This window comes from Metopolophium dirhodum, chromosome 4 (genome assembly GCF_019925205.1).
Source record: "Metopolophium dirhodum isolate CAU chromosome 4, ASM1992520v1, whole genome shotgun sequence".
In the NCBI taxonomy this organism is placed as follows: domain Eukaryota; kingdom Metazoa; phylum Arthropoda; class Insecta; order Hemiptera; family Aphididae; genus Metopolophium; species Metopolophium dirhodum.
This window is the reverse complement of record NC_083563.1, coordinates 31,585,755-31,612,468: the sequence shown is the minus strand read 5'-3', so window position 1 is coordinate 31,612,468 and position 26,714 is coordinate 31,585,755. Positions and strand designations below refer to the sequence as shown.

At 28.8% G+C, this 26,714-nt stretch overlaps 1 protein-coding gene across 1 annotated transcript; it reads right to left on the bottom strand.

Moving 5' to 3' along the window:
* Positions 1 to 11,388: 11,388 nt before the first annotated feature.
* Positions 11,389 to 13,982, bottom strand: LOC132943280 (protein THEM6-like). Its single transcript, XM_061012203.1, has 2 exons — positions 13,354 to 13,982; positions 11,389 to 13,274 (listed from the first exon to the last, which is right to left on the bottom strand). The coding sequence occupies exon 2, from the start codon at positions 13,252 to 13,254 to the stop codon at positions 12,592 to 12,594; it is 663 nt and encodes a 220-aa protein (XP_060868186.1). The 5' UTR covers positions 13,255 to 13,274; positions 13,354 to 13,982; the 3' UTR covers positions 11,389 to 12,591.
* Positions 13,983 to 26,714: the final 12,732 nt, after the last annotated feature.

Here is a 26,714-nt window from a genome sequence, read left to right as displayed (position 1 = left end):
CATTACCATTACTTATACCAATCTAAAATATTCTACTTATTCTATTATTCAATACCATTGTGTATTATGCACTAATATAATATTTATATCCCAATTTATATTACTTAATTTAGTTACAAAATTAACAATTTATTGTTCTCGGTATAGTAGAGTTTAGAAAATACATTAATTTTGATTTTGAACATTTAAAATTAAATCCAAAACGTAAGCTTAAATAACATTTCTGCAACCAATTAAATTATTATTATACTATACAGTGTGATTCCTTTTAAAGGTAACACTAAATAATTCTGTCCGGTGACATCGGATTAATATACGGTTTTCGGGAGGGGATAGGGAATACATAAATACACATTTCTTGATGATTTTTACATTTTTAGATCTTTCTGTGTGCGCATGCGCAATACAACTTGCATTTTTTTAAATGGCAACAGGTGTTTTGAATACCAAATTCGGATAGACCGAATTTTTTTAAGTCGATTTGGTCCTTTTTAACATAGCTCAACATTGTTTTTGCTAACAAAATTGACCAAATGGCAACCAGTCAAAGTTTCGATTAAAATTATTGAATTTTTCAACAATCATACTAGAATTTTTTTGAATTATTATAAAATTTTAAGTATTTTTTTTGTTTCCGTAGGTTTGCAGATATTATTAAATCATTTTAATTTAATTTTGAGGAATTAATGAACCTCAATTAGACGTAAATGTTAGTTAATTTACTAATTACTAGGTAAGAAACGATTAAAATAATTAACGCAATATTTTTATAATTTTAATCATTTCTATTATTTATTTGGATAAACAAATTTCTAATAACTATCTAATATATTGTTCAAAATTTTGCACATCATTCTCCATGCATGATTGAAATCGACGAATCACTTCTCTTTGAGTAGCTGCTAATATCTGTTCCTTTTTAAGTTCTGCGTAAGCAATTACAATTTTATTTTTTAGATCTTGAATACTTAAAGGTGGAGTTGAATAAACTTCATTTTTCAAATGTCCCCACAGAAAAAAATCTAATGGCGTGAGATCTGGTGATCTTGGTGGCCAAGCTACTGCACCATATGTACCCATCCATCGATTGCCAAATTTATTTTGTAAATACTCTCTTACAACAATTGCATTGTGTGCAGGTGCTCCATCTTGTTGAAAAAATAAATTAGTTCTAGACTCTAATGGAATATCGTCCATGTATGTAGGTAAAACATCAGTTAAAAACTCCAAGTATCTTCTCCCAGTAAGTGTACCATCATAAAAATACGGCCCGAGAAGTCTCCCATCTAGTAGCCCACACCAAACGTTAGTTCCCCAAACTGTTTGGTGATTTGTATCAGTCGTCCAATATAGATTGTGATCAGCCCAATACCGGTTATTTTGTTTATTAATTATGCCATTGTTGGTAAACTTCGATTCGTCGGTCCAACAGATAAATCGTAGAAAATCCAAATTTGGTTCATTTTAGTAAATGCTACAAATAAAATAATCTTAGAGTTTACAAGTAATTACCCACTTGTATCATGAAAAATAACAATAAATGATAAAATTAATAATTTAAATAGAAACTTTAATAATAGAAGTTATGAGAAATAAATCATATCAGTTTGTTTAATCTTTTCTTAGTAAATGAACTAACATTTACGTCTAATTGAGGTTAATTAATTCCTCAAAATTAAATTAAAATGATTTAATAATATCTGCAAACCTACGGATGTACTATATAAAACGTACATTAAAAATACTTATTAATAAATACAAATTATATACACTAATAAATATTGCTTATAACATGATATTAGTATTATATATAATATATTGTATGTTAATTAAATTCTTACTATACGTACACATAATTGATTTATGAAGTAGGTATAAATATGAAATTAATACAATCAAATATTAAATTTAGAATTTATTTGTGATCAAAACTATTCATTTAACGTAGGTACTTAATATTAATAAACATTGATTATAATGTTGTAGGTAGTGTGGCTGTTAGTTATATATAAATACTAAAATAAATTATTAATTTACATAATTAATTAGAACTAAACTTAAATTACAGTTAAAACTGTTTAAAGTTAGCATGAATTACTTTCAGTTTAAAATGTATTAAATGTTATTTTCCTATTTTCTACCTAAAAAAAAGTGCTTATTGTATCAAAAATAAAAGTAATAATGAAACTTCCAATGATGTTGCATTAATTGTATACTTTAATTAAAAATAAAGTAAGCTTTTGGTTATAATTATTTTATATATTTATGCATAAATATATTTAACTAGAAAATCAAATTTTGTATGTCCCAAATATGTATTTTTCATTGAAATTGTACGGATATTGTTTATATTATTAATGTATACTGATTTCTTTGAACACCTTATTGAAATATTAATAACTCTATAGTTTATTATAACGTACAAACAATAATTTTATGCCTGATACCAACAGCAAAAATATAAATAATTGAATTACAAATGTCTGTTTGTATTTACCTAATAATAATTAATTAAACGTGATTTTGCTACATAGGATTGAAATTAATCTTTAATTTTGCTGCTGGCTATATGCAAAGGTATATACTGCAGCGTACCTAATATTCGTTCACATGAAACATATTATGATTTTTACTCAGTTAAATGTGTTAGATTTTAAATGAAAATATCTAAAGAAAGCATATGATTTTAATATTATAAATTATAATAATATGCGATGATTTTTTTATTGCCCATTATTAATTGTCCTTATGTCTTGTATTATACTACTATAGATACTTACCTACCTAATAATAATAAAAATTACACACGGCTTCCTAATGGCTAAAAAAGACGCCCCAATATGCACCGCAAGTTGGGTCCGAATCGACATCAAACATATTTTTACTGAATGTCGTATATACGCCCAGATCAGAGAAAATACTATGCTTCCGGACTCACTCTCGGCAGCACTCAAACAGGACCCCAACTCAAAAGCATATTCAACATCACTGTCAATCTTATCAACATAATTTAGCATTACTCTTTTATTGTATTTTCAACTAGTATTTAAGTTTATTGTTGTTATAATTTGTACATCATTATAATATTATCATCCAATCGTTGTCACCCAGTGTCGCCGTTGGTTTAACCAATAAAAACAAATTAATATCTAATATTATTTAAATAAGTTAATTATTATGTTTCTTTAATGTATAAAATATAAATAACGAATATAATATACCGATTACCGGGTGAGCCATTTAACTCATTATTTCAAAAACTATTAAATGTAATGAAAATATTTTTTCATATATAAACATGCAATTTTACTTCTTTATTTGAAAGCAGATTATATTTTTTTGAAGTATTTCTAATTTTGAGCGAGTAGATTATGAGTTATAAGTTATAACTAATTAACTATACTTTTTCAAAATTTGGTTTTTATAGGTCAAAATACTTCGAATAATTCTGCTTCGGAATATGAAATTAAAAATGTATTCAAAAGTGATAAAATTAAAAATAATAGCGATAAAAAAATAGTAAAAATATTATTCATTTCCAAAAACGTTATAATGATTATGATTTATAATTATAATATTAATATGTAAAAGAAAAAAATTTTCAAAGACAGTGTTTTCTAAAATACTAAGGCTCATACTTTAAATGGACCACTCCCGATTCCGTATATTTATGTACTTTTTAGTTTTAAATCTTAAGTTACTATTATAATGTGTCAACTTTGATGTTAAGTAAATAAATAAATCTTGACTAACATTTTTTTTATGATCACCTATTTAAAAACATTTCAATCATCATAAATTAATCCTGTCAGTTTGCTCAAAATTATTTATCGATCGTAATTATTATTATTGCTATTCCCGACAATGTAGCAATATATTATAATATCACTTTATCACAATCGAACTATCCTGTGCCAAGATTATCAAGAAGTAATATATTAATATGGTCAGTGCTCAATATTATGCGTCTTATTTTTAAATTATTATCAGTTGAAGTATTATAATCTACTATGAACAACGCTGAATTTTCAAAACAATATACATTTTTTTTTTGTTTTAAGAAAAATCAATAACCACGTCACGTGGATAAGTAATTTTGGACAGATAACAATATAACATGTTTCATTAATCATTATTATATTAGGTATCATCATGATAATAGTCACAATATTAAACCTACACTGACACTAGGTACTAATATTAAGCAATATTAAATAGTTAATAATAGCTCATACATAAATGTATAAAATAAATATATTATAATAACCTTCGTAATGATGAACATGATAGGCTGTAATCAAGAGGATCTTTCTAGTTGCGGGGGCTTAGCCGCTTCAAAGTAATTTATTTAAAGCTCAAGTCCCTCATTAATAAAATAAATCAATCTTGAGGGGATAAACCTCGGTACGTCAGGCGCATCCGGATGAAAAATGAGATGTACCTAACAATAATGATTTTTTTTTTAATATTTGACGTATACATGACTACACTATGATGGAAATCAAAATCATTAATTGTTATTGTACTTACCGTTGTTGATAATACCGAGTTTTAGGTATAAATGTTTAATGTATAATACTAACTTGAGTAATCTTATTCTTCCAATTAGTTTGAACTCCTGAAACAATAACTCTTCCTTAACAAGGAAGATCAAATTTCAAAATATTGTTAAAAAGATCCATGCAAAATATGCAATTGTGCGCTTACCAGTAACAAATTATTTCGGAGAACATTCAAAAATATATATTATAGCCTATATAGGTACTGCGCTCATGATTCAAACTATTTCACGATCGGTTTGCGCGACGAAATAATATAATATTACGTTAAATTACATAATATACAGTGTTCCACCAAACATGGTCGAACACCTATTTTATGTAAAAATTCCCGTTTTTCCTTAATTTTTTTTTTTCCGACGCTTTTAACTACTGCGGGGTTTTTTTTACTTTTGACCCCCCCCCCAAGTTCCAACTAGATTCACTTAGCAATTTCCAAGCAATTTTACTGGCGATTTTAAGGCGATGATCGACAAAAATAAAAATAATAATTTAAAAAAAAAACACACACATCATTGTAAAACCAATAAATTTATCGCTCCGCTCAGAATCTAAAATTAAAAGTACATAATATTATAGTTCTAAAATAAATATGACAAAAAAATGTATCGTACATTTAGATTTAACTAATTTCTACAGTCGGCTATGTGAACTTCCTAGTTAATTATATCATATCTTTTTACACTTTTACTGAAATTATTAATGGATTTTATAATATTGAAACAAATGAAAACATACCTAATACAGATTCAAAGCCTGACTTTTTATTGGAAGGTTATAATATATTGTAAAATATTCATGAATACAGAGTCATAAAAATTATATGTTTATCTATCCTAATCAAAATTGTATGGGATCTTCTTAAATTCTGCAGATAACCTATTATTTGGACAACCCTAAATATATAAATATTTATGTTGTAGATAAATATATTAGGCTTGTAAGTTTTAGAAATTTATTCTAATGGAAAGAATTGGGTTATTGGTACTATAAAAACGGGTTTAGGGAGACTTGAACTTTCCAAAAAGTTTTATATTAGATATTTTATTTTTTTTGTATGTCGATGACAATAGAAACTAAAATGACAATATTGTCATTTATAGAATACAAATTTTTTAACAATGAAAACATTTTCACGAGAGTTCTAATTTAACAGCGTAGTTTGTAAAAGTCTTTCTGATTTACTTTGTTAACATTTCTAAAATAAGCACTTATATGGTATTTTATAATCAAAAAGTTACAAAAATTTGTTTTTATTAATTTACATTTTATTCATAGTTTTCTATTGGACAACTTAGTAGAAAGCGATATGTCTATCTATAAGCAATGTAAAATCATTAAATAACTTAAATTAGATGTATGATAATATATTACGATTCAAACAGCTATTATTAACATCTAACCGTGTATATTATATTGACCTCTTAGGTTATAGTAATTAATTATTTACAATTTAATCATCAATGATATTCGTACTAATAATTGTATTTACAGGTGATTTTAATAAAACTAAATATATTCCTATGTGATTTTGTTAACTATAGGTCTGCACCAATTTATAATATTATTATACATTTATAGGTACCTAAGTATAATTTCCAAGGACTTGCGGTTGCCATCATTTTGTATATGCGCCGACCACGTATTGCCCTATTTAATCAAGTACCTACTGTGTATTAGAAATACACTACCCAATAATATTATGATTATATAATAAATAATAATATACATTATACCTCCTACATAATTATTGTTTTGTTGTTTCACGTTCTTTATCATAGATACCTGTTGTTTTTTCATTAATGTACAACGTGTGTAATGTTTATCTATTTTAGGATCTTAAAAATATACCCTATAATCATATTTAAATTGTTTTTGCACGCAAGATGTAAACATTTTGTCGGATGAGACATCCCGACATTATACCCTATAAGTTAGACATGCGCATGCCAAATGTGATTTACAACTCATTATTCTCCTAAGGGAATACTAAACCAATTATTTATGACGTAGAAACTTCCATGTGACACGTGTTAATTACAAATTAAAAAACTAAATACACATTTAGTATGAGGAGCATACAACACTAATCGCAAATCACAATTTGACCACATATTTAAGTAATAACTTAAAATGTAATTCACGTATTTTTAATTTTAGTAGGTACACGTCATATTATATGTAGTCGGACAGTCGACAGACAGCATCTAAATAAATATTGACCGTATGATTTTAGATTCTGAGTGGAACGGTGAATGTATTGATTTTACAATGATGTGTGTATTTTTATTTTTTTATTTTTGTATCTCTCATCACTTTTTAGGACAATAAAAATGCTTAGATTTTCTTCAAGAGTAACTTTTCTGATAGAAAAGTGAATCTAGTTGGTACTTTGGGGGTCAAAAGTAAAAATTTCCCAGTAGTTTTCAAAAGCGACGTGAAAAACAAAAGAAAAATTAAGAAAAAACAAGAATTTTTAGGCAAAATCTGTTTTCGAGAAAATCGATTTTGGTTTTTGGTGTAACTCTAAAACAAATGAACGTATATTATACATAAAATTTTCCAAATATTTTGACTTATTTTGAGCTGTTTACGGACATTTTCAGTTTCCATTTTTTTTAGTTTTTTTTTTTATATATATCAATAACATTTTATTTGTTGGTTAAAAAAGCTTGAAAATTTAATAGAAGGCTCCTAGGTTATTGTATCAAAGTCAGATGAAAAAAATTAAAAATCCTTAGTCACAGTTTTTATGTATAAGCATTTAGAGTTCAAATCTTGACAAAATACGGAAAAATCACGAAAATTAACAAATTATTTTGATAATTCATAATTTTTTTTCTTTTTAAATCTAAGATTTGAAAATGTAATACAAGATTATCCATAAGTTTGTCTATCTTTATCAAAAAAAAAATATCTACAAGAAAGTCGAATTAAATTTTTATGCGCGTTTGAAATTCATATTTTTACAACATTTGATATTTACTCGATTTCTCATGTAACAATTTTCTTATTTTATTGTAATTAAAAGACGAATGACTGTAGATACTTGAAAAATTCACTGAATATTTATATTAGTATTTTCTATACACAATAAAATTTTGAAAATAATTTGACTCTTTTTGAGCTGTTTACGAACATAGTCAGTTTTTAATTTTTTTAGTATTTTTTCTATAAATATAAATAAAATTTTATTTGTTGGGTAAAAAAGCGTGAAAATTTAATGCAAGGCTCCTAATATAACGTTACAATAGTAGTTGAAAAATATTAAAATTACATAGACACAATTTTTTTTTTATTAGCATTCAAAGTTCAAATTTTGACAAAATTTATCAAATTTAAAATTCAATAATTATTTTGTAGTTAAAAATGTATAAAATGTTCAACTTTTATAGCTAAGGATTGAAAATTGAAAACAAGGCTCCACATAAATAGGTTATATATAAATTACTTTATTCACAATAATGTCATCAAATATACTTGGTAACATCATAGGCTGACTGGCCGTTTTCGTTTAGAATCGTTTTTCTTATTCAATGATATGATATCATTGAATTCGAATTTAACACCATACATCCCAGAGACCCACTTGTAACTTACTGTACAGTAGACTGACATCCACTTAACCACCTTTTTTATTAACTTTTTTTTTTGTAATTTTCTCATCTGGGAGTCAAACCATTACAAGAGTTCAAAATGAAATAAACAACAAATTGAAATAATGATACAATGAAAATATATATTATATTTTTAATATACTATACTTAATAGTTATGTTATTAGCAAAGTTAGTATAAGAATAAACAATATTCAAATTAAAATAAACTATCATTCAATAGATAAAAGTATTACATCATATCCTACAGAAGACTAATGGACTTAATAAACGAATTGACGGCCAACACAAATGATTACTGAGACACCGCCCCAAGACGTATAAGTAACTTTCATGCTATATTACTATTGCAATATACTCGTATGGTATCTTGTCAATACATTAAACATTGTTCTAAATTATTATGAGTAATTTAAATAGATTCTAATAACATATTATTAGAACCAAAGTGCATGTTACTCAATGCCCCCATAGAGTACCAATAGCGTTTTGTTTTTGTTTTTAAGAAATCTTTAGTCATTTATCAATCACTGGAAGTCTAATTTTTAATGTTGACATAACGTACAATTAATAATAAATACATGTAACGTTGTGATAATTAATACCTATCTAATAATATCTATGTTACATTTGCACCACGAAGTAGATAAACATTTTTTTTTTAAACTGAAGCCTTGGTTTTAGAAATATGAGTTACCTACCCAAATATATTATGTCTATATATAAATGCCATTGTATATGCCTTTATTTGGTTGTTTGGTAGTTAATGTAAATGACCTACTTATTTTAGACATAAAACTAAAAATTAAAATTTTCCTATAAGCAAAAAAAATAACCTTCTTTTGTTTATAAAATATTATACTTAGGTATATTTATAAATATAATGTTCTATATTTTGTACATCAAATTATACTCAAAAACATGTTAAACAATAAAACTGTATAGTCCAACGGCATTCGGAGATACATCATGTGTAATACACACTCACGTGACTCATCAAAATGATGTAACAATTGATTAAACCAAAAAGTCTCATAATCCAAATACAATTATTAATGACTCTTTTTAATAATGGTAATTAATATTTAATAGAACTGGTACATATAATAAATTATGTACCTACCTATGTTTAAAAAAAAATAGTAAAATTAATAAAAACTACGGTGTGAAATTATAATAATAATTGTTTGAAATTTGTTTTATTAACTTCAATATATTTATTGTTATCATCCAACCCGCTTACTGCTCCAGTGAAACTATACTATAGTTAGTGAAAATGTATTCATACAAAAACATAAACCATTTAATTACTAAATATTATATAGGTACTTACTTGTTTCCATTTCTTGCTGATGTTCCATTAAAAGACCGTTGGCCATTTTTTTCCATCTAACACAATTATAGTTAAACATTGTCAACATTTTATTGCTTCAGCTATTATATTATTATAGTTAAATAGTTTATAACATGTATTATATTATAGCAATATGACTTGCTAAGCATGATCATATTGGATCATTGAATCATTTGGAGTTGGTTCCTACCCATTCGTCTTAATGATATCATAACACTGTTTTAAATCACCATAATCCAGGAAGCCGTCGGTAGGTACACAATTATTAAAAAATGTAATACCTACTTATATTTTGTTATCGTTTATTTGACATGGCATCATTATAAATAACGTCATAATATCAGAATATTATAAATAAGGATCTATCGTAATGTTAGGTGTAAAACGTATACCTACCTAGGTTACATGTATAGGTAAGTACCTATACCTAATTATAATGTACGTTGGCTCGACACATAAATATAATGTAAACACCAAACACTAATTTCATTATATTATTATTATTATTATTAAGATCTGCATTATGATTACTCTTCATTATCATCGTTTTAATGTTACTAACAATGTTTTTTTTGTCCTATGCACGTAAGTAGGTACGACCATATGTCGACCATATTATTATGTTGACGTATTTTACTACATTATATTATGTGTATTGTGGTACGTATATAGGTACGGCATAACGGTAAGATGCGTCTTAAGTATGTTGTGGCAACCAATAACCGGTTATCATTTAAAATGACTTAAGGCTTCAACAAAAAGTAAGAGTGGCCGCAGTTGGTCAAGTATAAACTATTGGCATAGGTATCTTTAACATTACGAGATTTCACGTTTAAACCTGTTTTGATGGTGTGCCGATGCTGCTGCTACTGCTGCAGTGATACGTAATAATATTATAATGTTTCTGAACTCGAAATGCCGAATGTTTACGATACAGTTATGAAATGTAAAACACAACATTTTATAGTATTATATGTTTATTAATAACGATTCCATTTTATTCGGTTTGGTTTTCATACACAATATTCGTGCGCCAAACCACCGAATGGCCTTTCGGAGTAAGTGCATTCAACGGCAATAAATAATATCATGGTGTCATGTGTATATTATTATCCCGCGGCTTAGAGGTTGGCAAATTACGTAATAATTCATGCAATTATAATCAACGTGCTGACATTTTAATCGACAAATTGTTTACATGTTTCAGACAAAGGCCAACCGTTCATTGCACGTGTGTCGTGTACCTATAGTAGGTACCTCTACCTACTGTTGTTTCAGTCAACTATTCGTAAAATTATATTTCGCTTTTGTTTCGTTTTTAGAACGTTTAAAATGTGAATATCCTAAAACTTATTTCTTTTCACAATTTCCACGACTTAAATACTTTTATACTATTCATTGAATGCTGTAGGTGCCTATACGCGTTACAGTCATAATATCAACAGCGCCTGTTACATTAATGGTCCTTGAAAAATAAAATCAAAAGGAAATCTGTACCTAATTTGAAATAATATCCACTGAAGCACAACCATAGAACTATTTCCTTTGTCGTTGTACCAAAAAAGCGGCCAATCATTGATCCGTGATAACATTTCATTAATGCAACGTGTTTTATATTAAATCACAATATGGGAGCTTCTTGGTATTATTTAAATAGAATAATTCGGAATGAATAAAGCTAGAATCACGACCAAAAACCATTATAGTTATTATGTTAAAATAATATACCTTAGGTAACCTTGAAAATAAAAATAATATTATTATTTTGCTGATAACAGATCCGTTGGAGTTAACGATCTAAACGTGTGAAAAAAGGTACAATATGCTACTGTGGCAATAATAGTGTAATACACGGGCTCTTGACGTAAATGATTTTTGTTATTAAACATTGTTTAGCATTTAAAGGATGAACAATTCTTAATTTTAAGTGAAAAACCACAAGTTACAATATACTATAATAATAGTTTACACTTATTAAATTCACTCGTTGCTAACAAACAATAAACAACAAACGTGTCTACGCTTCAGCAAAACAGTTGTGAGCACGTACCTACGGTCCACACTTTTTTACACTAAGTCCAAAAAAATAGTAATACAGAAATAAAAAATTAAATGTTATATACAATATCACAATATTCAAAACGATCAAGATCGGTTATTAGCCTATGCCTACTCTAAATTAATAATTTGTACAAGGATCAAGGACATCAGTACTCGTGTTTTCACACTATAGCAAGTTTACGTGATATAAAATTAAAATAATAATTATTGAAATCAAGTTATTTTTTAACAGACTAAATTTTAAAAAAGGTATTGGTATTTACCTTATCGTTACAAAAGTATTGTGTATAAAACGAAATTAAGAAAATAACTAATGACTAGAATTGCATCGATCATAATATTATTAGAGTTACAACAATTATTATTTACATGAATTAGCTCCCGAAGTCCCGAGTACCTATGTCGCGTCGTTCCCAAAACAATAACAAATTGTAGCAGGGCTAAGCAATATTTAGATCAAAAACACGAGCGAGTGCGATTGGTTAAAACGAATTACACGAAACGTGACGTCGCCCGTCAAATACATAAATAATAAATAATGAAAATAAATTATATAAATTTAAAAAAAAAAACGAAATTCTACGTATGCGGTTACGAGTATAAATGCAACAATAAAATGGCCTAAGAAAATAATGTTTCCATAACGACGTAAAGTGACGTTAAAATTCAGTCAAAAAACGTAATAATTATAAAGTGTGGTATAATATATTATTATTATGGTCCCGTCATCGGGGTATGAAGACGACCAGGTAACCGTGAGACCTATGGCTCCGACGCGGACAAGCGACCAAAATCGAAAAAGCCACGTAAACCTACCGGAATCCGATCGGTAACGTCTCACGAGGCGGGTTGCCGTCCTCGGGACCTGAGGCCAACCACGGAATGGTCTCAAAACGGCAGGCCTCGGCGAGCTCACTGCCACAAGTTAAATCGACGACGAGGACTCGAACGGTCGGGGTGGGGCGGAAATTAGGGAGGTTGTTGGGGAGACTCGATCTCGATCAGTTTCCGTTGCGCAGGTTAGCGCTGGACACAAGGTTCGCCTGAATCCAGTGGTGGATCTCCAACGGGCACTCGGGCTTTATCCTGGGCGCTTCCTGCAGATCACCGGGCCTCTCCTTGGCGCGCTTGGCCAGCAACTCACCCATCAACACCTCGACGTCGCAGTTGATCACCCTCTGCCGGCAGTGCACGATGGCGTTGACGAAGTCGTCGCCCCGGCTCACGAACCGGTGCTCCATGTAAATGGAGTCTCGGTCCCAGTAAATGATCCGGGACGATATGCTGTACAGGCTGAACGTCCGGATGAACTTCCGGTACCGGATGCTGGTGCCACCCTGCACGGGCAGCCCACCCTTCTCCCGGATCGCCGTCCACAGCCCGGTGCGCGTGTAGAACTCTGTCCGGGCGAAGTCCACCTCCCGCAGGTACCTCGAGTTGTTCATGTGGAACAGCAGGAAGTCCACGTCCGTGGTCAGGCACGCCGAAGAGTACGAAGTGGTGTCCAGTATGTGCACGTATTTCTTCAGGATCCGGCACATGGTCGCACACCACAGCGTCCGGGCAAAATAGTGCACCTCGAACACCCAGTACAAGACCACGATTATCAGCAGCGCGGTCACCGAGAGAGTGTACGTATCGCACGTCAACAGGAAGTTAATCATTTTTACTCGGTTTTCTCGCACTAAAACGTTAAATATGATAAGACTATGGTTATTGTATATTTTATGATAATAATATCAAAATAAATCTATTTGCGATACCAAGAGCAGCGCGGAACCACTTAATCTTTTTTCTATGCTCGGAACTCTGGGATCCTGCAGCAGTCGCGTCACACAAAACGCACAGTGCCGCGGGGCATCGCGACCCTTCGTAACCGTCTCGATGGACCCTTAGGACTGAACGCGACGATGGTTGACGGAGACGCGGCTGGATATTAAAAAATAAATAAAAACAAGCGTACGAATGAAAAACGCACTTTGGAAAAATGTGTATTATTTTAATTTTATAATAATAATAATAATAATAATAATATTATTATCTTCTCAACGAACACCGTACTATTCACACCACTCGCGTGTCAACTGCAGCTGTGTACGACCATCGCACGGGAAATAGGTAAGTGCACGCGTCCGATAATAATAACATTGTGATATCGACGAAATAAAAATCGATATTTCGTACCTATATTTTAATATTATAGGTAGGTATTAACGCGGAACAACGAATTCGTATAATATTCAATCGTCGCGTTGTAATATTATGTTCTGTCTCTCGTGCGCTGTTCGGCTGTTTCGGTCACCGTGAAAGATATGACTGCGCGTGTGTGTCGATCGCGGTCCGACTCGTAAACATAAACAAGAATAAGACGTACGCGAACACGAGTCGTCGGACGGCGGTGGTATACCTAATTCGTCGACGAGGGACTTGCCGCTCGTGCAACCCCTACCATCACCATATTATTATTATCATTATTATTATTATTATTATTATTATCATTATTTCTATTCGTATTATAATATTATACATTGCGATGAGACGTAGTTGGACACGCCTATAATATTATTATTATTGCATTCTTTTTGATGACTGTTCCGACTACGGTGTTCACCGACGCCGATGCCGCTGCCGTAAGCAAAAAACAAAACATGTCTGACCGTACGTTTTTGTTATTTATTATTATTTGATTTTTTTTTCATTATATAATAATAATAATATATTTCGATTGCGTGCAGCCGTCGCATGTCGCCGATAACACGCTGTCAGTATAATACGTAGGTACAGTCGGAACAAACCTTACAAACCTACCAGTTTATAAGGTCAACGTGTGATGAGATCGCCGCCGGAGTAAGTATCACTTGGTTGGTGACCGTTTACACCGTGGGCTCTTGAAATCTCTCGCATGGTCGCATTCACACTTATTGGTTTGATACCATCTTCCGTATAAAACGTTAATGCAATAATATTCAAGTAACAAATTCTTTGGAGTTAGGGGACTCAAAAGTAAAAAATTCCCGGAACTTTTTTTAAATTATTGAGAAAAAAAAATTAAGGAAAACCGGGAATTTTTACGCAGAACCAATGCAATTTCCGACAAACTTGATTTTGTTTCTTTGTTGTGATTCAAAAATGAAGAACTGACGACGCACCTCTGTGGGGACTTGCATTTTTCACAAAATGTTTCAATTAGCATTTTCTTGATTTGATATAAATTTCAAAATGTTTAGGATATTTCTGTGCTATACGTAGACATTTGAAATGTTCGACATATTTTGGTTTGTTTTCAACTTATGTATGAAATTTTTGTTTGTGCGTAGAATAGCTTGAAAATGTAATGCAACATTTCTCATAAATTACTTTTACAGCAGTTGAAAAATATCTAAAATATTTAATCTAACAACATCTATCATTTTATAGGCATTATATTTATATATTTTTTTCTATAAAATAATATGTTGATAAACATTTTAAGTTTAAAAAGCTTGGAAATTTAAAACAAGAGTTCTTGTAAGTTTTAATTTTAGCAATTTAAAAATATTGAATATACAATAATATAATCACACTTTTTTTATAAGCGTTTTAAGATTACATTTTGACAACACTAATGCAAAACTACAATTTGCAAATTATTTTATAATTAAAATAATTTTCAATTTTTATAGCTAAAAAGTTTGGATATGTGTACAAGTTTTTGATAACTTTTTCTTGTAGCAATCTAAAAATTTAAAAATGCATAGTAATTTCAAGATTTACATTCTCATTTGTACGACAATTTAATATTTCTAAGAACAATAATAATCTTAAATATTTATGATCATACTGTATTATACTGTATGATCAAGTTCCGTATCTAAGTTATTATTTGTTGTGTAGTTTACCATATAGTGAGTTTTCACCTTGGTAACATACACATCATAAATGTTAGGTTTTTCCAATAATTCATTTCAGACTCCAGAGGGTAAAATTAAAAAATACTGTAATTTATTTTAACGTTAGCAAAGTCACAAGAACACAACATGGTATTATGGTAATCATGGTTTCGTAACAATATAATATCAAGCTCATCGCTCAGAAAAAAATCATCACCTATAGTACAGTATTTCGAATATCTGTTCCAGAGTTTAATTATTAGTTAGCCATATAAGTAATAATATTATGTTTGAAGGTCAATTCAACGTCAAGACAATTAATTACAATCAGTTATCATTATATTATATTGAAAACAGCCTGCTACGTATTATACTTCCTGTTGACTTTATAGCAACGTTTCTTCGTCGATTTCATTGATAATGTAAAACCCGTTTGTTTAGGATTGTTATTTTTTTGAACAGCGGCGCGTAAATACATTTAAAAATAATTCCCATCGTGAAAAAAAATCGAACGAATGTTCCTGACTCCCATTGTTGTATTGTTTAAATCAAAATATCAACTGGGAAAGTTTAAACCATGTGAGAAATATTGTTGGATCTACCTACTAAGTTCACAGACAATATTTGTAACATTTGCCACACTTACACGTGCCATATTACAGGCATGGTTGGCATGTTTATGTTGTTTTTTGCTGCAATTTGACCTGATTACGAATCGTGTTTATATATTAGTCATATTATATTAGTATCAATACCTAAATAATATTATATAACATAGAAAAAAAATGTATATTTGATTACCAAATTATGAAGTGTACCTACTATTTTAAAATACTTATATGATATCTGCATAGAATGTTGTGTTCCTGTATGATATTATAGTGACTGTTGATGAAAAATAGATTAAATCTACGATTATTTCAATACAGGCAATATATATTTTAAATATCGACTTAGTTATGCCAAAAATGATCTACCTACCTACTTCTTGAAAAATAATATCGATAATGTCCAGAATATTTATTATTGATTCTCAAATCTGAGAGTTTACGTTTCGGCTGACAGGCGACAGCTGATAATATTCACCATTATTATAGGTACATATGTATAGTACCATTATTGTGGCTATGGCCTGTGTGTAGGAAAACTCATATTTTTTAAAATGGTATTCTAGTTGGTTGTGTTTTTATAAATTGTATCAATTGAACAAATAATAACCAATTCAAATTTTAACATAAACAAATTTAATATAATTTTTGTATCACTTTCATTTAACTTAAATATAATATACTTTTTTATTAATGATTTTTTGATTCTCAAAACGATATCACTATTGGACATTTGGGTGATCCGACTAATTTTTTATTTTTATCGTTGATATATGTATCTTAAATTCGTATTCTTTTTTAAAATATTCCAAATTAATGTATTTAAGAAAAGTATTAATGAACAATCGAAAAATAATAAAAATTATTTTGTTGAATCCTTATAAAACGGTATCAATGGCGATGATAATGGGCGATGGTATATTAATCAATAAAAAAAAAAATAATATTTTATATTTATTATGTAAGATAAAACTTATAGCAGCCGAATACATGAAAATCTAGAAGCTTTTTAACTAATACAACAGAATTAATTGTTCATTATTAATCATAATAATCGAATTTTTACTGGCGGGGATAACACTAAAATAATGTACAATGCCTAAAAATCAAGGTGGCCGAGTGAACACGGAAATTTCATGAAATTTAGCTACATAAAAAGTATATATTATATAGTCTGCGTATTTGCATAAAAATTCAATCCCTAAATATTATTGAAAATAGTAGATAATATAATATACTGAGAATTGAATTTCATTTTAATATTTACCTCTAGGGACGTCGTACGTCTAATATAAATTAGTTTATTAATCGTATTGCTTCCATAGTTGAATAGAAAGATTAAAATAAATTAGTTCTCTTTTTGTTCTTGGTTTTAGGAAATATTTTTAGTATTTACATTATTTATAACCATTTTGTTTTTAATTGAAGTTTTAATAACCATAATTAATGAATACCTACCAACTAAATAATTATAGAATGCATAATAGGTATTAAGTTTACGCATATCATTATTCAACACATTATATATTATTATGTCGCACACGCATGATACACTTGCACATTGACATGTTAAAAATAGATAACAGGCAAGTAGGTAACCAATACCTAACCATGTAAGTATATATTAAAATAGGTGTGTTTAGCATGTAATATATTGTAGCAGTGTATAATTTTTGTAATTGTTCAAAATTAAAAAATTGAATTATTGCTTCCTTATTTTACCGAATGTTACACAATTCCGCACTTTTTATAATTTTATATAAATATACCTTTATAATATGTATAACTATAGTTAAATATAATTAGTTAATTATTTGTTTGTTTAATCACTCTGTAAATACAATCAATTTAAATACAATAGTAAACAAATAAAAATTCCTTGATTTAATAATTTAGTTGACACAACCCTGTAATTGCCTAAATTACTACAGATATAAAGTTCATTAGGAAAGTATAGTATTGGATGCATTTTTAACAAAAAATCTTTTTTTTTGATAAAATGTACCTACAAAATGTCAAAATCATTATAATATGTTTAATCCAGGTGATAATTAAAAAAAATATTTTTATTTATTTTCAACTAAGTTAAATTGATATTTTTCTCCATATTAACTTGTAATTTTTAGAGTGATATAAATATTATATAATAATATAATAATATAATTATATAATAATAATATTATTTGATGTATTTTCATTAACTTATAGTTAAAACGTTCACGTAGACTAAACTTCACTAGCTCAAGTTAATATTTTTCATTAACTTGCCCACCTTTGTGAATACTTGACGAATAACTTTATATTATATAGACCTTATAAGCTAATAACTAATACTTATACTAGCATGTTAAAATATTTTATCATTTCAATTCATCCTACGTATACCAGATACGAGCTTCTTGCTTATAGATCAGTTGGTATACGTAGGTATCAGCTATTACAAGTGTAATTTATTGCAATTAAGTAATTGCAATTAATTTGACCAAAATAAATAAATAAATATTCAAATACTATACTTTAATAATATGCGTTCCGCTTACAATTAGTTTAAATAAACTAAAAATATAAATTTCAATGCGTTCTACTATTCAATATTATATATTTATATATTTCAAAAAAAGTTATAATATTAATGATGTAACCAAGTCAACGGTGGAGGGCATACAGATTAACGCTCACACAGGCGTAGAAAGATAAGTAAGTTGTAATTATAGACGAAATATTGTTTTCGTCAATATATTGTTCGATTTTGAATAACCACACGGAAATACAGTGTCCAATTCGACGATTGATAAAAAACATATATGTGTGATATACCTAATGCACTTATGTCTCAATTAATTAATTTAAACAAAAATACAAGTCTTGTGCTTGAGATTTTAACGAGGTGGTGTGTACCAAGTTAACGGCGGAAGGCATAAACACTAACACTCTCACAGACGTGTGAAGGTAAGTCGTAGTTGATAGCCGAACTGAAAAACAGTATCCAATTCGGTGATTGATAAAAAAAATATATAAATATATTATTAAATCAATTAATTAATTAACTAATTATATTAATTATTTTAATGTTATATGCAATTTTCATGATCAATTCTCGGCTCTTTGATCCCGAAACTTCTATGACAAAGTCTAGGATAAGGTTATACCGTAATAAACACCAACCAGCTGCCCTCCATTTCACTTCAATTTAACAACTTAAATTTTCCCCTTTTATTGACCTTTTTATACTTATTTATTATATCTTTCTTTAATTTTTTTTTACGATATCACAATACCTAGTATTGACTAATTTGGTATTCAACGAATTATCAAAAATAATACAGTTTAAAACTGGGCTTTTTACTTAATAACAATGTATCAGTCAGCTATGAAAATCACGAACCGTGTAATACATTTTTATATTGCCCTGACCCACATGTATCCTACATGGCACATTGTCCACAGACATTGTCCGTGCAGAATAGGCACTTACCTAGTAAAAATACCAAACACTTTCTCTTAGCCCTCAGGGTTGCTCTACCTCGTATGAAATCTATAATAAATACCGAACATATTATACTTTGATGTACTTTGATGTTCAAGTTTAATAAAGTAAAATAAAATTGATCCTCGTGCAACTAATGCCGAATAAAATGTATTGCGTACGAATGTTGGATACACCTGAATAAAACGAAAACGTATTTCATTATAACTAATAGTAGGTACATCCCCATTCAAGTACCTTAACATTTACATTATGACGAATAGCTTAGCAGAGAATACAACGAAACATTTTATTATACACTGCCACACTGACGGTATCACGAGCATAAAATAAATATATATATATAATGATTAATTTATAAAGAATAGTACCTACGTACCATAACTTAAGCGGTCGTGAAAAATGTCCTTGTTATAGTGATGCTGATACTATCGACTGTATTATATACTGAGTTGCCTAAAAAATATTGTATTACATTGTACATGGAATTCGTACGTAATATATTGCTCGAATAGACTGTGTATATGTTGTATAGGCCGTGGAGCAAATAGCTAACAATTATACAACTGACACCCAACACCTACTCGTGGGTTATCAATAACATTCAAGTTGGATCAAATTATCCAGCCCCCGTAATATTTAAAAATTAAAAATGTATAAACTTAATCTTAAATCGTATCTGGTCGTTTAGCTCGAAGGTTAAATCTCAGCAAAATAAACAAAAGATAAATAGCATTGGTACCCTATACAATATGTGAACCGCTGACCAGCTGCCTGCAGTGCTAAGGAAATATTATATTGTGAATATTCAATGAAAAAATAATAAACAAGTAGTAGCTTTAACTATAAGAATAATACATAGGTATCTACTGATATTTTATAAGTTTATTTTTTAAATGCAAAAAGTAAAAAATATAAATGGTTATATACATAGCTAGTAATTATCTGTAGGGCCAGAAAATTATATAGGTAATTATTTCTACTGTCTTATATTTCAAGTTTGAACTAATTAAACATAAATGTATATGCAATTTGGTTTAAGATGTAACTAAATAAATTAATAATGCTAACCTAATAAGCTTGATACATTAATTATCAATACATTTTTGTTAAGTTATATTAACGATTTTGAGTTGTCAATTGTAATATTGTATGTTCTATTTTGCATCAACCCCACAAACTCAACTTGTGAATAGTCTCTGAAAGTATACGATATAAATAAAAGTTATTTATAACACTTCAAATTCAATATTCACACAACAACGAGTTATACACCACAATGATTATTACCAAATACCAATAATGTTACCGGAATTATAGTGCAAGAACCCGGTGGCCTAGACATTTACATTGATCGATGATATAAAAATTCAAACACCATCGAATTTAGGCACACCATAGCGTCAAAGACAATTATTACACATACTGGTATAGTGCTATACCACCTGTCCACAAATTATATGACGTGCCCCAACAATTATGATACATTGTATAACTCACGCGAGGAATTCAAATGGCTATATAGCGGCTTTGCTACTAGTACTACATCAGCTGATGTGACTAGCCTCGATAATTTAACCAATTCGCGATAAAAGTATTGTGTAATATACGTGTATGGTGTACCTATACTTGCCTACATACTATATGGGTACAAATACAACATTCAATATTAATACATCATTTCTTTTTACAAGAGGGTTGGGTTTATTATAATAAATGGCAATCGCAGGTAAGTGCCTACGTAATATTATGACTGCTTGTTCCGACTATTTGACCACGAAACGCGTTACCACGAAACACTGGCATTGTAAAAAATCTCCCGGTGATCACAACAATAATATAGGTTGTAGGTGTCTAGATAATACGTGAGTATAGCACAGTCTATAATATGAGATAGTTCTAGATTGCATAGCCTAGTGTACGCGCATTCCATTAAAGTAATGTGTAAACTGCAACCGTAAACGGTTTCAAACTTTTGATACCCATGGAAAATTTGCGTATTCTTATCATCATGGATTTTAATGCATTTTAATGAAATTAATATAACTGAGCCGATTGTTCGAGTCGCTCGGATTTCTCCAATGAGTAATACCGTGTTGAAATAATGTAGGTATACGTAACCCCGCTCATTTATGTGTAGGAGACTTTAATAACGTGGAAACCGTACTACAGCAAAATGAAAGTTATTTATTCTAAGTCAAAATCATTGTATCATGTTTGGCAATTATTCAATAAAGAAAAACAATGCCATTTTATATCTAGTAAAATAACCATATTTATTATTTATATAAAACGAGATTTATATTTATATTATAAGATATTTTCAATTTTCAGAACTATGTAATAAATGCAGTGTCGCAGTTATTCATGTATTTTTTTTTTTTTATTATTTAAAGGTTAACAGGCTTCAACAGCTATGGTTATTAGCCGACAGTGACAAAAAAAAAAATAAAATAAAAATAAAATGAATAACATTATTAGATTAGATTACAGTAGTTATAGGTTGAATTAACATATTTGATTAAAGGTTATTTAAATAAGTTTACAATTATATATGGGCTTAATTTATATTTTAAGTTTGTCTTTGGTGATGAATTGGATGGTTTTTTGAGTAGATTCTTCATTGAGGGCTTCTTTGATGTTGGGAGGGAGGTTGAGGAGTGTGCGAGTTGGCTCGTATATAGGGCATTCTTCGAAAATATATCTTATAGTGATGCGAGTTTGGCATGTGTTGCATATAGGGTTATTCATGTATTATATACCAGTAAATTATAGTATATGCTCAAATAAAAAATAGAATAGCAAACAGAATAACAACTATATTATGTGCTTGGACTTTGGACCTTTGAACAGGGAAACAGCAAGAAATCTATGCATAGTCTTTTATGATTTGTAAAAATAAATAGGTTAGTTGATACTTTATTTTGCATTTTACATATTATACTAAATCACAATACTTACACTATACGTCTATACCTAGTAATCGGTAATACACAGTTTCCAATAACTTCAGTAATAATTTACGTAAACACCTTCAAATAAAAAACAATCCATAATAAATTATTGTTAAAAAACGTCTACACAAGGAATGTCGAATTCCATGAAATTAAATACTGAGAGCTGTTATACTCGAATATAATACAATAATAAAATTGGTATAAATTATTTTAGTTGTTAACTAATACATTTTTGTAAAACGTTAAGAAAAGTTTTTTACAAATAAACATATATTGTACATTAAGTATTCATAATATATTCTTGCTAAAATATTTTTAAAAAAATTTAAAAATACAACAAAATGTGGCTGTTTTATAATATTGCTAATACGGTGATCGTAGTGTATACTAATGATTTTTAATTAACATTATTATGCATGGATACAATATTCCAACTCAACACATATAATTAACAAATAAACATAAACTATTATACTTGAAATACAAGTTATAAAATAAAATGTTAAGGTCAGGTGCATGGTAAAATTATATTACAATGAAATAAGAGGATATAAGATGAATAATTAAACAAAACAGTTTCACCAAACATTTGTGGTTTTTAGTTAAATTACAATAATTTTTTTATGCTATATCCTATAAACATTATACATGCACTATAAAACCGTACTAATTGGAACTCGTAAGTCATATTTTTTTATTTCATTTAGTATAATATGAGGAGTGAGAATAAAAATATATAAGAGAACTTATAAAAAAACCATGAAGCTATCCATTTTGTTTTACTATAATTTCAAACAATCGTTAAAAGCAACTACTGCAGTGGTTGCGATATAATTGACGACATTAACCCATTACGACGTAGGTTGAGGTCATTGAGGATGGACCTTTTCGTGCATGGAGATTTATATTGTTTTACGTAGATTAATGGATTAAGATAAATTACACAAACACGCAACAACAGATATTATTATTATTATTATTTATACATACACTTACCAAAAAAATTTTAAATCGTTATAAATAATTATAATATTTACTGAAAGTATTTAAATCCTATACGTTTAATATATTAATTTATTAATTATTGTGGGCTTATTATCTAGTAAAATACTAATCAATTTCAAAACACTATTTGTATTTAAAAATTCAAAAGATGTGCTCAAACCTAATTCGTAGGTACATTACAGATACCTAGTGTTGGAACATTCGTTTCGATTCATTTATCTTGGTCCAGGATGATATTATATTGTGATGTATTAACATATTATTATTATTATTCATTTTAAAATGATAATAAATCTTCAAAACCAAGAAAAAAATGATTTGGAGCAAAGCTCAGTTAAACCACTAGGCTTCCCGAATCCTGGATTTCTTCAACATAATATTTCGACGTAGGTCTTCTTTTCTCATCAACCGTATCCCACACGCTCGTTTATCTCCAATATCTAAGTAAAAAATTGTACCAATTATACTAATTTGGTAATTGGTACCTAGTTAAGGCTTTATGTCATTTTTGTATTATTTGTTCATTCCAAAAATTTTCAAGAAAACAAATACTTAATCAAAACAATGATAGGTAGGTTAGATTATTATTACTAGGTAAGTACTAACATTGTCGAAATTTCAAAATAAAAAATAATCAATTTTGCCTTAATTCAAACCTAAACTGGAAAACTACTGCACAATTTCAAAAACTATCGTCATTAAATAATGTCCCGTTCGATTATTTTCAACTTTATTAAATCTTCCCGTACGAATTTTTTAGATATAAATAATAATATCCTTACAATACAGATTATTGTAGAATCAATACAATATAATATAATACGATAGTTGTAGTTTCATCACATAAAATGTATATTTTTCTCTCTTGTGAAAAATATAAATAAAAATCTTTTCCTACTGGCATTTCAGTATTCGATGCTTTGAAAACTCAACTGCACTAGAAATACTTCATGAAAGGCAAACAAGGGATGCCTCGAGCGTCTTGTAATAAATAAGTGACAAAAATCCAAAGAAAGAAAAAGAAAAAAAGTCATTAGCATATTGTGTTACATATAATATCTACATATACACTTTTCGGTTTTCCACTCTTTGACATTAAACAAATTCGTTTACAATAAAATGTAAGCAAAAAATATCATGTTTATAGTTTAAACTGAATACCAAAATACAAATAACATTAGTCATTATCATATTTTACATATTTATAAAATATTATACATTTTATACAGTCCACGATATAATAGGAAACACTATCAACATCTCAGCTAAGAGTTTAATTATGATTGTTTTTTTTTTTTTTAACTAGGAAGCTTATTATATTATATATTTAATTAAATACTTATGAATTACCATAAGTTTGAGCATGCACAGAACAACTTCTTTATTTTAAACTGCATGTACCCATTTTCTCTACAGATCATTTTTTTTTGAACGATAGTTTCAAATTATAAAATACACACCAGCAATTTCCTAATTTCCTTAAATCATTATGGTTTTGATTAGCAGCTATGATGTGGCTATGATTACAAATAACATAAAAGTCAGACTCATCTGAGTCAGCTGAAATATTACCAAATACCTAATAAAAATAATTGCACACGTTGCACAAACATAATATTTAACATTAAAAATTCTATTAGGAACTTAATTATTTTTAACATTTTGCACTAGATTTTATCCAATGTAGATACAAATATTATATGGGTACAATGTACATTAATTATGTATTGGTTATTAATTCGTTTCTTTTTCTATTTTTTTTTTTTATTATTTAGTACAAATATTAGTTTATTATTTTATATAATATTATGGTTTTATTTTTTCAATATATAATTTTGGTATAAACGTGTAATAATATTAATATATTATAATATATGAACATGCTTTGGAGTCAGCATTCGTCACTGAACATACATATTATAGAAGTGTGGCTTCATAAAATGCAACCAAGAAAGTAATATTCTAGATTTGCTTATCTATTTTATGGTAATGATATGTTAATCAAATTAAAGATTTTATTTACTCCCGTGTTCAACTATTAAACATCGGTCCACCCAGAATATAAAATACGTATACAGTGTTATAATGACTAATGTCATATTATATATTTCTAAAATGTAAACAACTATAATATAGATAAATAGATTCATTATAAATAAACGCAATAATTATCAAGGGTAAAGCCAGCGAGTGGGTATATACCATCTCCCCAGACAGAATTTTTTTGGAGGATTATGGGCGGAAGTGTAACTGCCCACAACCTATAGAACCATCAAACATCGTCCAGAGACATGAACATTTTTTATCATATCGAAATTTTATGAAAAAATCAAGATTCCTTTATTTACAAAATTTAATTTAATTTGTGCTATCGTGCTTGGTTGCAACATTAATGATAGGGTCACGGATAATACAAAATTATTTTATGTAATCTGTGATACGGGTTGACACATCAATCAGGCTGGTTCTCATTTATTGTTTATAAATTAAAATCTATAATCTACTGTTGCTTTATCACTCAAAAAAACGGGTAAGGGTGTGGCTTTAAAATATTACAAAAATATGATTATAATACGATATAATCGTTTTCGTTTATTCTGAGGTGTTATTCTTTATCATCCGATTATTTATTGTTTTTACTTTGTAAGCAGATTGAAATATGTTTTAATAATAAAAAGAAACAACCATATTTTCCGACGTTATATCAATTATATCTGAAACTAACAAAAAGAGTTATTATGATAAATGTACCCAATGTCAATAGCAGAGCAAACATTTTTAGTAATTAAAACGAAAAAAATGGGGGTGGAAGTGCTACTCAATGACCAGCGAGTATAGTGCCAAAGTTGTCCTAACCGGTCGATACTTAAATTTAAGTGTCCAAATTATAGGTTCGGTGGTATGAAAAGCATTATCATCTATCAGATATTCAGATATATGCCTGTGGACTTTGGACCGTTGACGATCTTCCCAGCATTTAGTCCTGGGTCAAATTTGGTGTTCCATATCTACACAATAGTGTCGTCCGCTGATCGATTTTATAAAACTAGAATTAATTCAATATTTTTTCGTACTTCAATACGGTCTAAAAGTCAGTGGCGTCATTTCAGTTTTCAATAGAGGGGGCCAAAGGTTTAGACCGGCCCGAATGGGTAAAAAAAACCGCAAAAATATTAGTAGTTTATTAAGATATCTTCT